Below are 15491 nucleotides of genomic sequence, written 5' to 3'. Positions count from 1 at the left end.
TGCAAGCTGGGGGCATGAGGCAGGGGCTAGAGGGAGAGAGAATCTTAAGTGGGCTTCATGCCTAGCGTGGAGCCTGAAGGAGGGCTCTATCTCACAACCCAAGCCAAAGTCAAGAGTCAGACATTTAACCAACTGAGTCACCCAGGTGCTCCAGAGGGTCCTTCTTCTTTTTTTTCTAAAGATATTTATTCCCTTTAATTTACTTTTCAATCAACCAAATATTTAAAAAGTTTACACTGAATATGGACCTAAAGGATTAATGCTTGTACCCTTTCAGAAGGGTTTATAGTGCTAAATTTTGTGTAACTAAGGAGAGCAAAAGGTTTTACTCTCAAAAGTGGAGGGGTTTCAGATAAAACCTGACCAACAAGAAAAGAGAATTCCTTCTCTGATTATACTATATTTTCTTCTTCAGCTTAAGCTAAAAGACCAAAAGACCAAACAGGACCCAAATGTTGACACAAACAGTAGAGACCAATTAGAAATGTCACAGGTTGTCTAAATCCTTAATCATTTTTCTTAATATGTATAGTTCTTGCCATGGTAGAAAAATAAAGCACATAAAAATTTTAAAGGCCTTATATTTAGATTCCCACCTTATCATACAAATTTCCTGGGTTTCTTTTATCATCCTCATCACTGCTGTCTTCCACCGGTGGGTTTTCCCTTTTCATGTCATCCCCCAAATAGTGCTCAAACACATTCGAGAAGGCAATTGCAGATAGCATACAGACGACTGGGGTCAAAGTCAGCATCAACCGCACCATCACTCCAGCAAAATAGACAGCACTGATTGCATACAGAGCAACTGCAAAGACAAGTTCTCTTATAACACTTCAGAAAATGTCTACAGAAAACCGAACTCAGTATTTAATACTACATTATAAACCAAAGCTAAAAAGAGATAAATATCTCATAAAGAGCTAATTGTTTTTAAATTGATAATACAGACCAACTGATTAAATAGTCCTACTCAGAAATTATAAGGCAACTTGACTAAACACTACATATCAACAGTTTTAGGTTAATGTATCATGATTCAAATTTAATTATTATGGGAAAGATGACAATTTAGTATTTGTCAAAAGCATCACATATTAGAAAATCCATAGCTAATAGATGAAAACGTATTTGGTGAACTAGATTATTAGGCACAGTAAGTTTATAAAAACAATCCATAAAAAGCCAATGCAAATATCTGGCATAAAGCCTGCTTTAAAGTAGGAAAGAGATGAAAATAATATAATTTATTAACCAACGGAGGAACTTACAAAGTTACTGCCAAGAGACTTAAAAAAATCTTTTCGTGAAAGTAGTTTTTAACAGTCAAAGCTTTCTAGATAATGTGCTAACCACAGGGAAGGCTCCACCAATTCTGGCTAAAGGCTGTATGACTTTCAATGGTATTCAGAGCTCTTATATCATTTGATACTAAATTTTTTTCTAACCATAGATTTATTATACTGTATTCTTAAGTGTACAGCTCAATGAATTTTTAACATATGTGCACACCCATGTAATTACTACCCATATCAAAATATAGAACATTTGTTTATCTCCCTCAGAAGGAACCCACATGCCTCTTCCCAGTTAATAGCTGCCCTTCCTCCTACCTATAAAAAAAGGCAATCACTTTTGAACTTCTAAAGCATTAATTCGTTTTTCTTTATTCTTGAACTTCTTAAAATGCAATTATATAAAAATGTTCTCTTTTGTACTAGCTTCTTTTATTTACCCATGCTATCCTTTTATTTAATGTTGTCATATATTACACTGTACATCAGAATTTATTTATCTATTCTACTGCTGATAACCTCTGGAATGTTTCTAGTTAGGGGCTATAATGGATAAAGTTGCTATTTACATTCTTAAACATGTCCTTTGTCGGATATACACACTTACTTCTCTTGGATATATACCTGGGACTGGGACTGCTGACTAATAAGGGGGGTAAATGTTTAAACTAAGTTCTTCTGAGTGATAGAATATTAATAAGACCTTATCCAAAGTCACTGATCTATATAAACAGGACAAAAATGAATGTCATCCTTGGTTATAACTCATGCAAGTGCTATTTTTCTCTCCCGACTTTACTCTGGAATAGTAATGTGAGTGTCACTCATGGTTCAAACATCATACTTGTACAAGTTCAAGTGTGTACGTCACAAATCTTTTTAAAGTTTCAGGTTTAAACAGATACTTCTTGTGATGACTTACTCATGTAAAGGTCTTTAGTATCTGCTTATTTTGTCTACTTATATCTTGAAGGTCAAATCTTAAACATTTGGCTTTAAAATAGTTTGAAAATACCACCTTCTTAGTTGGAAATAAATTTATCAGTGAAAAAAGGATGTTAACTTAAAAGTGATTCTTACTCCATTACAAAATGACTTTACACTGAAATTTGGACAATGGATGCTGCTGTGAACTTCCTCCTACTTAAACATATCTAATTCAGAAAATAAAGACTATGTTGTCAACAAAGTCATAATTTCCAATTCTCAGTCACAGACTATAAAGTAACATTAATCTCTCAGAAAACATACTCAATTAAATGAAAATTTTATGTAACTGCCCTAAGTTAATTTAAAGCACTTTAATGAGTATATATAATACAAACTGAATTTTTCTTCACAAAACACTTTTGCAAAATGAGAGGAAATTTATCTTGAATATGCACAGACTCAAGCAAAGAAAAATAAAACTTTAAAGTGATAACCTCAATAAAGAAAGTAAGTAATTGTTCCAAATCAAAGTATTTATTAAAAATCTCTTACCAAATACTCTTTCATCGTTGATATTTTTAATGCAGAACCATAGGCCTGCTGGGAAGGTACACACAAGAATATGTAGATCAAAGAAGAAAGATACCCAAGTCGTAGGTTGATGTTCAGACACTGATGCAATAATTGGAATGTGTATTTTTGCATACCTGGCATTTAAAAAGTTAATATTGTTTAAAATTAAATAAAACAGGAGTCTCTTTTAGATGAAGAAATTTCCTTTGACTATAAATATGGTTCCTATCACCCATCCCTTCTTGTTTAAAAGTATATTCCAATGTAACCTACAAATGGAAATTAATCTGGTCCACACTGGTAAACCAAAAATCAATATGCCACTCCTAAAATTGGAAGACTTATCTAAAAGCCAGTTATAAAAGCGTTGGCTCTGACTTTTAATACAAAAGCTTTGTTCAAACAGGAATTTTCTGCAGTTTTGATTAGCATTTCCTACGTTTGTTATCAACAAGTTTCATATCTTTTAGACGTATTACTAGCAGAAATACCTTATCCTGTAAGATACCGTATTGCCACAATACCTTTCTTAACAAGATGGCACAAAGGCAGGTGAGGGAAACCAAAAGGAGAGGACAAATTGTTCCTGAAATACCCTAAGATTCCAAAATAGTCAATTAAATAAGAATGACTTATAAAAATCTGACCTAATAATTTAAACTAATAAGAATAACTGTCTATGACCAGGGTTCTTCCTCGAACTTTTTGGTGATCCACAGGCTGATCTCTTGAAATATGTGTCTAAATGTTAGCTTCAGACATTTATACATAAACCGCTTATGCCCTTAATTAGACCTGGGCATGAGCCTTTCTGGTATCACACCAAGCAGGCCCAATTAGTAAGTTGTTTATTGGCAGGTTTATCGGGCCACACAGGGAGTAACAAAGAAGAAAAACAGTGGGAAGAGGCAAGAGAGATAAACTGTCATCAACAGATTATATTCTTATCCTCAGGAAAATATTTTAGGGGCAAAACTTTTATTGAACTAGTTGTCTCATTTAAAACTAAAATTTTTAACCAATTCATTTTACAGTAGCACTCTTTAAAAATGTACAAATATTCTCTAATGTATTTGATAGACTAAAAATATCAAGGAACTTAGATAACATGGCATTAGAAAAACTACAGAAAAACTATGTGTTTATAACACAGAACCTTAGGAATTAAAAATTAAGTACTACTAAAAGATGGGAACTGAATGGTTAAAAATCAATTATTAAAAGGGCACAAATGTTACCTGCAGCGTTTTGACAAAGAGAACTAAAATAAGGAGCTGACCACGTAGAACAGAAAGGTATGACTTACATATATCATACTACAGGTGCACTCTAAACAGGAATTTTGAACAAAGATAAATTCCAAAGGATGATTCAACATTTATTAAACTAGCATATGCTAGGTACTTCAGAAATGTTGCCCAAGTACTGACAGAGATACTATAATATAGTACCAGAGGAAAAAGGTATTTTAAAATAATATTAGGACAAATAACTTATCTGCACTTACCCAGTGTCCCACAATGAGTAAAACCTGCCACTCCATGGTGCAATGTAACCTTGGAAGGAAAAATGTACAGGAAATCAATCTGCCTTTTTATTGTTTATGTTAACTGTTATGGAACTAATGTAAATTACTATTAAAAGAATTTCAGTTTCCTTTTGTAGGTGACAACATATTTCATACACCTGGCAGTCAGATAAAATAAGGTTAGTAATCATATAAAAACAAATATCTATGGAGATCACATTTCCAGAGAAATACAAGTTGACAGATAAAATTATAGGAAGTTTTCCCATTCTTTAAACTTCCAGTTCACTAGTAAAATAAAGCTAAGACATTAAGATAACATTTGATAATTTACAAAAGGGAAAGATGTCTAAATTATCTAATCCAGTATGCCAAATTTAAATGAGGTGCAAAAATGATTTTAAACATTCTTGCCTTCACTCTTGTCAATTAATCCTTGATTTTAGCCTAATCCTTGATTAGGCTAGTACATTAATTTGACCTTTAGAGAGACTCTGATTTGTTTCTAGGAACTACTGAAGTCAGGATTAGAAAGTCACTTGGAATCTAGACGCAGATGGAAACTGATTTGGTTGAGTGTTTTTTAAAAGTTGGAAAGAGAAAGAGTGTATGCATACAGAGTAGGGCAAGCTTATTGTAGGTAACACTGGAAACTGAATTTTATATACTTTGGGGCTATTCACCTATCAAGAGAAGGATGCTTGAAAGTATATTTATTTGGGACTGAAGCACTAAAACTAAGATACAGTTTTAAAAAAAAAAAATCACAATTTGTAGTGCTATTCAGATTTTAGAACCTCTGATTATTATTTTCATATTGTTTGTAAGGAATACAACCACAGTATTTAACCTAGCAGGATAAAAAGAAAATGTACCAAATTTGTAAAATAATTACCTTTTTGAATAATCTAAAGACAAGATTCACAATCTACAGGTGATAACACCTACCTGTATAAGTCAAATAGATGACACTAAGGAACACAGCACCTGCAGCTAGTGATACACCCAAAAAGAAAAGGGTCTGGAACTCTTGTTTTGTTAATCGGTCTCTCAGATACTGCAAGAAAGCATAAGCTTGCAGCAATGCAAACACACCTAATTAAAGAAAAGGGTGATATAAATAATCAACAAGGCACTTTTTCAAAGATACTTAAAAAGGTTAATTTAAAGAGCTTCTTCAAATACTTGTATCAAACATATCAAAGACTAGTCATTTCATCTAACCAATATTTCCTTTGTCAAAGAAATTACTATATATTTTTAAAAATGATCAGAATCCCCACATATGGACCAGATATGAAAAATCTAATTTCAATAACTAGAGCCTATTTATCACATTACATTCCTCCCTTGTCCCATATTTTAGTGATATGTTTTCTAGGGATAAAAAAAGTAGAACTGTCATTACAAAAAGAGACCTAAGATTTACTGAAGGATACAAATGACTTGTATCAGGAGAATCCTGATAGTTACTCTTTATGATTGAGTGACAGGATGTGATCTTAGTTACACACTTACATAAGACTCTAAATTAATGAATATAAGGGTGAATGCTAAATTAGAGCAGAAACAGCAAAAAGTATTTTTTGTTAATATACAAAACATTATACAAAAGCACTAGGTGTAAAACTAAAAGACATGAGAGAATCCTAAATCCATATGGCATATTGATTTTTCTTTTAAAAATTTATTTTTTAGAATTTTAACCATTTTAGAATGATTAAGTAAGTATAATCAAAGATTTAGACTTTAGAAAATATAATGACCCATATAACAAACATATAATATAAACAAAAATATAATAACCCATATAACTGAAGTTTTTAGGTGATTGTGTATCTTCATACACATTACTATAAAGGCTATATACTCAAAACTGGATATACATTTCTTGCATATAAAATCACTTGGTAATTTTATAATATCAAATAAGAAATGTAAGTAAAGTATTCATAAAGTGCTATGTAACAGTAAGGTGTGGGTTCTTAACTTTTTTTGCAGGGGGAGTTCAAGATTCTAACTTAGAATCTGATAAAAGCTAAGGAATACCATATCAGAGTTAAATATACTAATATTTATAAAATGCTACAAATAAAATTACTACCCGCAGACTTCCTGTGGGTGTCATGGACCTTGTGTTAAGAATCTTTGTTAAAGTTTTAGTCAAAGGTCTCCCATTATCTTGTTAATTGTGACCTAGACTAATAATGGCAAAGTAGTCTACTCATATGGAAAGGAATTGTATTATTTCATAATCAATATAAAAGCCATTAATTTCAGTTAGTAGACAAAATATTTTAGGGAGATGAAAGGGACATACAAATAAAATGTTCCATCTAAATTTGCTGAAATGCAGTAAACTCAGTGTACAGATACACTGTTTAATATTTGCTTAAACCAAGCATATGTTATTTAGTGTTTGCAAATAACATGGATTGTGTAAAAAGGAATATTTTCCCTTTTCAAAACAATAGTAGCTGGGAAAATAGGCACATTTGGGAACACAGTATCAGAAAGTTTCAAAAAAACCCCTACGACTTCATATTTTATAGCGGCAATGTTTTAAAACCAGTACGATGAAAATTAAAAACAAAAAGAAAACGAAAAAAACAATTCCCTTGAAGGCTGGCTGGTTATGCCTTCATATATTCTTTAGAAAAAGAAAAACAGATATTTTTTCATACCAGCAGCTGCCATGTGTTCACTTGTCCTGATTGGCTGGAATCCCACAAAGGGTATCTGCATGGATAATATTAAACCCACAATGTAGAAAGTGCTATATGCTATAAAGACAAAATAGGAAACAAGGATAATTTACTACTACCATTAAGTACTTCAAACATAAATGTATACAAATAGCTCATATTTTTAGCAAAGTTTTAACAAACCTTATTTTAAGAACAGAATCTTGAAATGACTGCTCTATTTGATATATAATTGCTAGTTAACTGCATATTATAAGTCATGAAAATTCTTCCTACCAATCTTTAAAGTACTTTACTTTGCAAAATATCATTTAGAACAGTTTAGGAGACTGGTGCTGCTTTCCTTTTCCTAAAATGGAATCAAGTTTTCAATCTATCAATGATAATTGACATACCTCAGAAGCTATAACTAATTAAAAGCTATTCCTACTGGCATTACTCTGAAGCATGACCTAAAGAATACTGATCCTCATCATATACAAATAGCTGTTATCATCTCAAAACTCTCAAGTATTCCACATCCTTTTTATAGTCTAACACTTTACTTTGTACAGTACCTCTCAGTAAGAAACAAAAAAAACCTCCCATGTCTGTCCACTAAGTTTTCTGTCATAAAAGAAGAAAAGGACTAAGTATACAAAAGTCAAGCCATAGAACAGACTAGTTTCTGAATTTACTAGGGTCTAATAAAGGAAAACCATTTGCTCTTGGCATTGAACATACTACAGTATTCTTGGCTTATATCAACATAAATGTAGGGAAATGGGGAGGGATTAGAATTTGTGTAATAACTTGTTTAGCATTTAGGTGTTCGCAGATCACTATTTTGATTAAGTTCATTACAGAGAAGTTAGAATTGGGAAACATAATTGGAAGTTATTTAGAAATGAAGATAAAACCCAACTGAAGTAGGTCAATATGAAAATTATTCTATTTATAATGGAAGCTTATTTACATCATTTCATGAAACACAGTCCATGGCTGTTGGCAAATAAACTATTCTATTAGGAAAAAAGACTGTGGGTGTAGTTCAGAAGAGAACTGTTAAAGTATATCTATCCAAATTCTACACTATTTAGCATTCAGCATACACTTCTCTTTCCCCCAATTTAGCTGAGAAAGAATGTTTATTTGGTTTCAAAAGAAACCCATTTATGGAAGGTTTGTAAACCATGGGCTAATGGTTCAAATGTTAAGCTGTCTCCCAATCTGTATGATAAGAGATGACTATAGTGTTAGGAAAAGGTAAGAAGCTCAAGTAAATTTAATAGGAAGGACCAGTGTATGTGAAGAAAGTTTCCGATATGCTCAAGATAATGGAGAACTGGTTGTCTAGAGGAGACTACAAAAGTAGTCCACCTAATAATGCACATTCCGGGGATATTAATGATGGAAGAAATTACCCTCAGTGAGGTACCTGAACACTAATGCATAAAAGGTAAGTGAACCAGAATTTCTATATTATGTGACTTAAACTGTCAATCAATTTGGTTAATGGGATTTCTAGTATCAACATGTTTCTATCAGTGTTGTGTAGATGCCATGGCAGAGTCACTGAGGCAGAATCAGAAAAAAATGGTAACAAGTGATCATGGTCTTGAACAACTAACTTAAAAATTTTTCAATTTTCTCACTACAGAATGAGGGGTTTGGACAAAAGATTTGTAGATCACCCCCAACCTAACAACAATAACCTAAGATTCTATGACCAACAGGCCTTTTATTAGACACTTACTACTGAGAAATCAAACCTTAGACAAATACTGAACACACAAAGGCACAACTAGAAAGGCCAGGCCTGGGAAAATCTTATGTCATTTACGTATTTTAATTATAGTTAACGTCTACTTATGTCCGAATAGCATCTTCACCTCTTAGGCTAGACTTCTCTTTCTTATAAACACTAATGAACACTGAATGTTTTAATACTATCACAGAATCTGGATTAAATATGATAAATGGCACATGATGAATAAAAAAATAAAACCTTTTTAAAAAACTTGAGGTGCTATTTATGTATAATCATTTAAAAGTGAATATTTTAGAGGCATTTAGTACATTCACAAACAGCTCTCTAGTCCCAAAATGTTCTCATCACCCCAAAAGAAAACCCCACGCGCATTAAGCAGGTGCTCCCCATTCCCCCCATCCCAGTGCAGATAAACACAAATCTTCATTTGTCTCTATGGTTTTAATTTGCAAGGTAGTATGTTTTTTGTTTTAGAAAAAAAAAGTAGAAAGTCTCTAGCCCATTTACTTCTTTAAGTCATATTTTTCAGAAATAATTACTAAAAGGTATGGTGAGCACACATAAACATATCCATATTCATATTCTCTCTCTTCAAACTGGACTATTACTATGCTTGGCAATGTAAAAGCATAAGCAACCACGTGCTTGGGAACTATCGAAGTTTCCTCTCAGGGATCTGCTCATTTCCAGACTTATTCAAAAAGAAGAATAAACCTCATAATAGTCTCAATTCAGTGGTTTTATGCAAATCCACAGACACTGTCATTGGTAAAGAAAAAAACTCTTCATATAGAAACAAGATATGCTAGAATTCAAGCTATTATAATAAGAGTGATGGAGAGTTGTTCAAGAAAAAGAACCTCAATCTCAGAAAACATTAAAAGACCAGGTGGGACTTTAATTTGTATTACTTTGTAAACACTGGTTAATGCCAAATAAAACTGAATAAATAGAAAGAGGTAAGTTCAACAATATTTTGCCTTTGAATGCCCTTATCCATATTAGATATGCACCAGTGATACAAAGCTGATAAATCATATATACAATAATCCAAAGAGCACCATTTTCTTCTAAGAGAACTGGATTAATGTTTTCTCTATTTTTATATTTTTTGGATCACTGATCCTGTGATGTTTACATGGGATATATGTTCCTCCTCACAGCATTTATTATTAAAAAGACAAGTATTTCCATTAGAAAGAGTCAGGATTACTTGCCAGGTAATATAAAATATCACAAACTCAAATTGTTTAATATTGTCCTTCTCCTTGACTCTGTAAAATTAAATACACATTTCTGTACCTCAATTTAAGTTCCATTTACAAAACCATGTTTTATGACACAGAAAAGAACTAGATATACTTTGGTAGAAAGAAATAGTGAAGTGACTCTCAATTCTTACAAATAAACAAAATCTTCACTAAAGTGAAAACATATTTTCCTCCAGGCTTTGTACAATAGCATCTAACTGTGTTTAAAAATTACCTAATTAATTCATTCAAATATAAACTTTATGTCATTATGGTCAAGGCATTCTATATTAAGATCAACTCCATCCTCTAAGAGTTAGGTATCTAATTGGGAAAATCAGAGATGTACATAACTACAATACAATGAAGCACATCAATGAAAAAACCCTGGCTCTATAAAAACTTCAAGAAGGGAGATCTCTTCTTGCCATCAGCACTGAAAAGACAGTGGACACCATCTCTACCATCCTCTAATGTTCTTAGAAGACCACAACAACACAAACCCACAGATAGCAATCATTCCCCACTAATTCTTCCCATGAACTTTCTAAGGAAACTTGTCCAAATTACTTACTATCCATATCTATCACAACTTTCTATCCATCCATGCTAACCTACTTCTCTTACCCTTTGAACCAGAAGAACAAAGCATACCATCAGTGAACTCTAAGAAAATGCACAATGTCAATAATGTTGTAAATCATTTATTACATCATGAAAACGTTACCACACTGCCATCCTGTGGAAGCACAGTTACTGGCATTCACTACTGCATATGATATTCCCAGTGTGCTCGAAGAATTCCAGAAAAAATTGTCATTAGGTATCTACAAGGTATACTATTCTGTTTGATTATTTCCAGCCAAAGAAAATCTCTCTGACTTCGGTCAAATGCTAATCTTCTAAACAGAGCCTAAATATCTTTTATTGTTGAAATACTTTATTTATTCTTTATCTAAGGGTATGTATGGGATAGGGACAAAATTATATAGAAAACTACGGCCCTTGACTTAAGGCACACAGATGAGTTGTTCTATAAAATAAAGGTACTGAAACTTCTGATTCAAGCTTCATTAAAATTTTAAATTTTCAGGAAGCCCCTGTCATTCCCCAACTAACCTTTAAGTACCTTCTCCCTGACAAAGCAAAGACTTACGTCGATGGTACTCTTCAGACTTATAAAATACTGTTGTACTTCCTTTTATTTAAAGTTGGAAAAGTTTTGTGAATATTACATTTCCATTAACTATGATCCACCATTAAATCACCTTAGCATTTCTGAGTTCCCTCATCTCCTGTTTGATATTTAATGGAAAGGTCTAACAAAATATTCCTTTGCCATTCTGCTTCTCTCTCAACCAAAACAGTATTAACCAAAAAAAACACCATGGGGAAATATTTGAGAATCCAACCAATTTTGCTTTATTAACAAGTATGATTAAAGGACTGTAAAACTATTGAAGCCTTTTAATAAAGATATTCTATTACTTGATTACTGTGAATCCTGGGTAAATAAGCAGGATGAAGAATGGTAAGAAACTTGCGAGATATGAATTAAAGCTTAGAACTTGAAAAAAAAAACCATAAAAATATGAATTCTTCTTAATGATTAACAGACATATATAATAGAGAAAATAATTTCTCTTTTCCAAAGATGCTGCTCATCATTAACTATGTAGAGAATGGATCTTTGTGTTTGTTTTTCCTTTTTTTTAAAGATTTTATTTATTTGAGATATATTGAGATATTGAGATATATTGATATACATACATATATCTCAATATATTGAGATATGAGATATATATATAATATATAATATATAATATATAATATAACTTTTAAGAATAGCATATGTATTTCATACTGATACCTAAAATAACACCAAGGATAGTACAGGAGAAAATAAACAAATATACATCTGAGTTTGAGTTTTATTTCTGTCATGTGAAAACATTACTCATTTAATTTCTGACAATGGTTAATAAGTTACCTAAGTACATTAAAATATAAAGTGTGTGTTTAAAAACTATATGAAGAACTCATGAAATATATATAATTTTTACATAATGTAAAAGTATCAGATAATGTTCCTAGATAAATAATTAATTCCTTTAAAGCTAAGATTAGATACTAAACTTAATATGCAAAGAAGCAGTAATAGACAAATATCAGTAACCTTAATTTACTCATAAACTGAGTAAAATAAAACAAAGAATTTAAACCATGCAGATTCAATGTTATTACTAAAAAACTAAGCAATTTAAGTTGTTCTTAATGTAGCTATTTCTTAATGCCAATTACTATCACTAACTAGGTTTCTAAATTTATTTAACTAATATGACTAAGACTGTTAATTTATACTACACAAAAATTTTCTGGTCTATGAAACAAAATTCAGTAAGAACAGATCCTTAAAGGAAATCTAATATCTATTCTTCTAGATAAGAGTATGAAATGATTTACTGCTTCTGTACAGTTTGTAGAACATGAACATTCATTGTTTCTATTCACTGAAGAAACCTTTTGGATTAAGCTACTGATTATTGCTAAATCATAGGTAAGACTCTTGTTCTATATATCCTGGGTCTTAAAACAAGAAGACAGTAAAAGACTAATCCTTTGGAAACTAAATAATGAGTCATATTAACAGTATAGATGGCATGGGGCACCTGGGTGGCTCAGTGGGCTAAAGCCGCTGCCTTCGGGTCAGGTCATGATCCCAGCGTCCTGGGATCGAGCCCTGCATCGGGCTCTCTGCTCAGCAGGGAGCCTGCTTCCTCCCTTCTCTCTCTGCCTACTTGTGATCTGTCAAATAAATAAATAAAATCTTAAAAAAAACAAACAATATAGATGGCAGAAGCAACATCAAGTGCACATGTAGATATAAAAATTTCCCCCCAAATAAACTTTAAAGTATCCACTGAGAAAGTTGTAAAAGGAATCCTTAAGTATTATATACTAGCCTAAGGAGAATTTTCCCATTTCTTTCCTCCAATAATTAGTTTCAATGCCTACTACAGGACAGTCATCTGGAAAACTCACTTTATGGAACTAATATTGCAATTTCTAACTTTAAAATGAAAACGTCATATAAAAATTTAGGAGGATGGGGCAATTATGATAGTCCCTGTTTGTCTGTCTGCTCTTGGCTTATGTTCCCTTGAAGGTACAATAAAGAAGAGAGGCAAACCAATTAATGCAAGATAAAACATCACTGATAAATTGAACATTCTAGATAGCATGGGAAAATCATGCTTTAGTGTTATATGGACATATTCAATCCTTAAAAAATCTATTTATAGGCTATAAATGTAATCTTTCATGTGGTAAAAATTTATCAGCCACAAATATAAAAATGTATAACCTTTTATTATCTCAATATCTCAGATCTAAACTATCAAAATGATTTCAGTTTATTTATATACTGAATACCTTTTAGGAGTCATTTTGTAATAAGTTACTATTTAGAGTAGGTTTTTAAAGACATTCTGTTACCTATAACTGTGTATCAGCACAAAAGGCAAGGACACCACTTTGATATTTAGCATTTCTAGCCCATAAAATGTTATTGGCAATTAAAAAAATACATTTCTGTATAAGAAATATAATTCTTATGTTGTTTTTCGAATTCTCAGCTGATTTAGAGATGTCATTTTAGAAAAAACTATTCTTTGTTTAGGTGTAATTTTTTTCTTTTCTGGGTTTTCATTTATTTAACTGTAAAATGAAGGTAACTCTAATTTCTTGGGAAAACTACCTTTCAAGACAATAGAAGTTATGTGCAAGATGAGGAATGTCACTTCTCTTCTATTTCATCAATTACCCCCATGCATCTACCTCAGTATGCTATTGCCCTATACTTTTTGTTAATTTGCAATACTCCTAATTCCTCTTTCCAGCAGACAACCCAAGGCTTTAAAATGGGAAATGTTAATAAAGATAAGTATTAGTACAAATAATAAAGAGTCAATGTCATAAATTCTTCACCTATTAAACTTCATATGAACAAATGGGAGCCGTTTCTGATCTCAAGCCAACAAAATTAAAGCCTGTCATAGTGTTTTTCAAGGGACATTACCAAAACAAAGAATTCTACATATTTAAAAAAGTAAAATTGGTAGTCTTTCCTATTTAAGCAGACATCAGATTTTATTTTTAACAAGAATGCATTCAGGAGCAGAGATAGGAAAGTATATTTGTGTCTAAGCAGAAATTAATGGATGGCAGCTAAATCTGGTTAGAAATAACAGATGATCAACAGATAGCATCTAAAATTGGAAAATAAAAATCAAGAAATAGGAGTTTCAAGTTGTGCTACTATGTTTTATAAGAAATATACATTTGGTCTTGATCCAATGTTCCTGGCACAGAGCCCCAAAACACCTGGAATTTCCTAAGTGATGAGAATGATTAAGGTGTTTTTTATTATGTTACTGGGTGACTTTTGCATCTCACCTAAGGATAAAGGCTGGTTGTCAAAGGGAACCAACCACATCATTAGTGGATCAGAATTTCAATCCCAACCCCTTGACCTCCAGGTATGAGTGAAAGGTTAAAGATTAAATTCAAGTGGCCAATGGTTTAATCAATCATGACTAACTATGTAATGAAGCCTCCATAAAACTTCAAAAGGACAGGGTTCCAAAAACTTCAGGTTGAATAAGTGGAGATCTGAGGAAAGTGGAGCGCCTGGCATTCCCCATACCTGGCCCAATGCATCTCTTCCATCTGGCTGTTCCTGAATTACATCCTTTTATAATAAATCTGCAATCTTATAATTACTCTAGTAAATTAATCAAACCAAGGAGGGGATCATGGGAACCTATGATTTACAGCCATATGGTCAAAAGCACAAGTAACAACCTGGACTTGTGACTGGCATATAAAGTAGAGTGGCTAGTCTTGTGGGAATAAACCCTTAACCTGTGACATCTGACGCTACCTAAGGATAGACAGTATCAGAATTGAGTTGAGTGTTATGATACTCAGCTAGTATCAGAGAACTGTTTGATGGTGTGGGAAAACTACCCCCCCATGTTGGAACTGATGACCAGAATCCTTAGAAGCTTATTAGTGGTAAAAACCCAAAGAAAGAACTGAAAGTGGTGGTCTCAACTTAAGAATTTAGGGAGTGAGCCAATTAAGGAAAACATGGGAAAAAAACGTGATTTTGCTCATAAGCTTTGTAGTAATATTTGACTTTCTCAGTTACATACAATATTATCTTAAATTTTAAAATTATAAAAATAAGCATACCACTCTATTATTGTGTTTTAGTTGCTATTTGGTATTTTATGTAACACACCAGTGTTATTTCTCTGCTATTTTTCTCATAATCAGAAATAGTTGTAGTGAAGGTGTATTTTCATTAAAAAAAAAAAAAATCTTTAGATACCCTCAGTCTTTAAAATCACCTCTCAGCCTCTGGAACTCTTTCTTCCTGTCTAGTTATTCCTTCAT

At 32.3% G+C, this 15491-nt stretch overlaps 1 protein-coding gene across 1 annotated transcript in view; it reads right to left on the bottom strand.

Annotated features, from left to right (window-relative positions):
- STT3B (STT3 oligosaccharyltransferase complex catalytic subunit B) overlaps window positions 1-15491 on the bottom strand; it is a 97786-nt gene that overhangs the window by 12850 nt on the left and 69445 nt on the right. The window contains exons 6-10 of the mRNA XM_080804803.1: window positions 7011-7109; window positions 5275-5421; window positions 4306-4354; window positions 2778-2932; window positions 597-808 (exon numbers count right to left, since the gene is read on the bottom strand). Coding sequence (XP_080660929.1) covers window positions 597-808; window positions 2778-2932; window positions 4306-4354; window positions 5275-5421; window positions 7011-7109 — 662 coding nt within the window. The remainder of the gene's footprint in view (window positions 1-596; window positions 809-2777; window positions 2933-4305; window positions 4355-5274; window positions 5422-7010; window positions 7110-15491) is intronic.

Source organism: Martes martes, assembly GCF_963455335.1.
Source record: "Martes martes genome assembly, chromosome: 1".
NCBI lineage: Eukaryota > Metazoa > Chordata > Mammalia > Carnivora > Mustelidae > Martes > Martes martes.
Note: the sequence above shows the minus strand (reverse complement) of the source record. Positions and strands in the feature narration are given on the sequence as shown.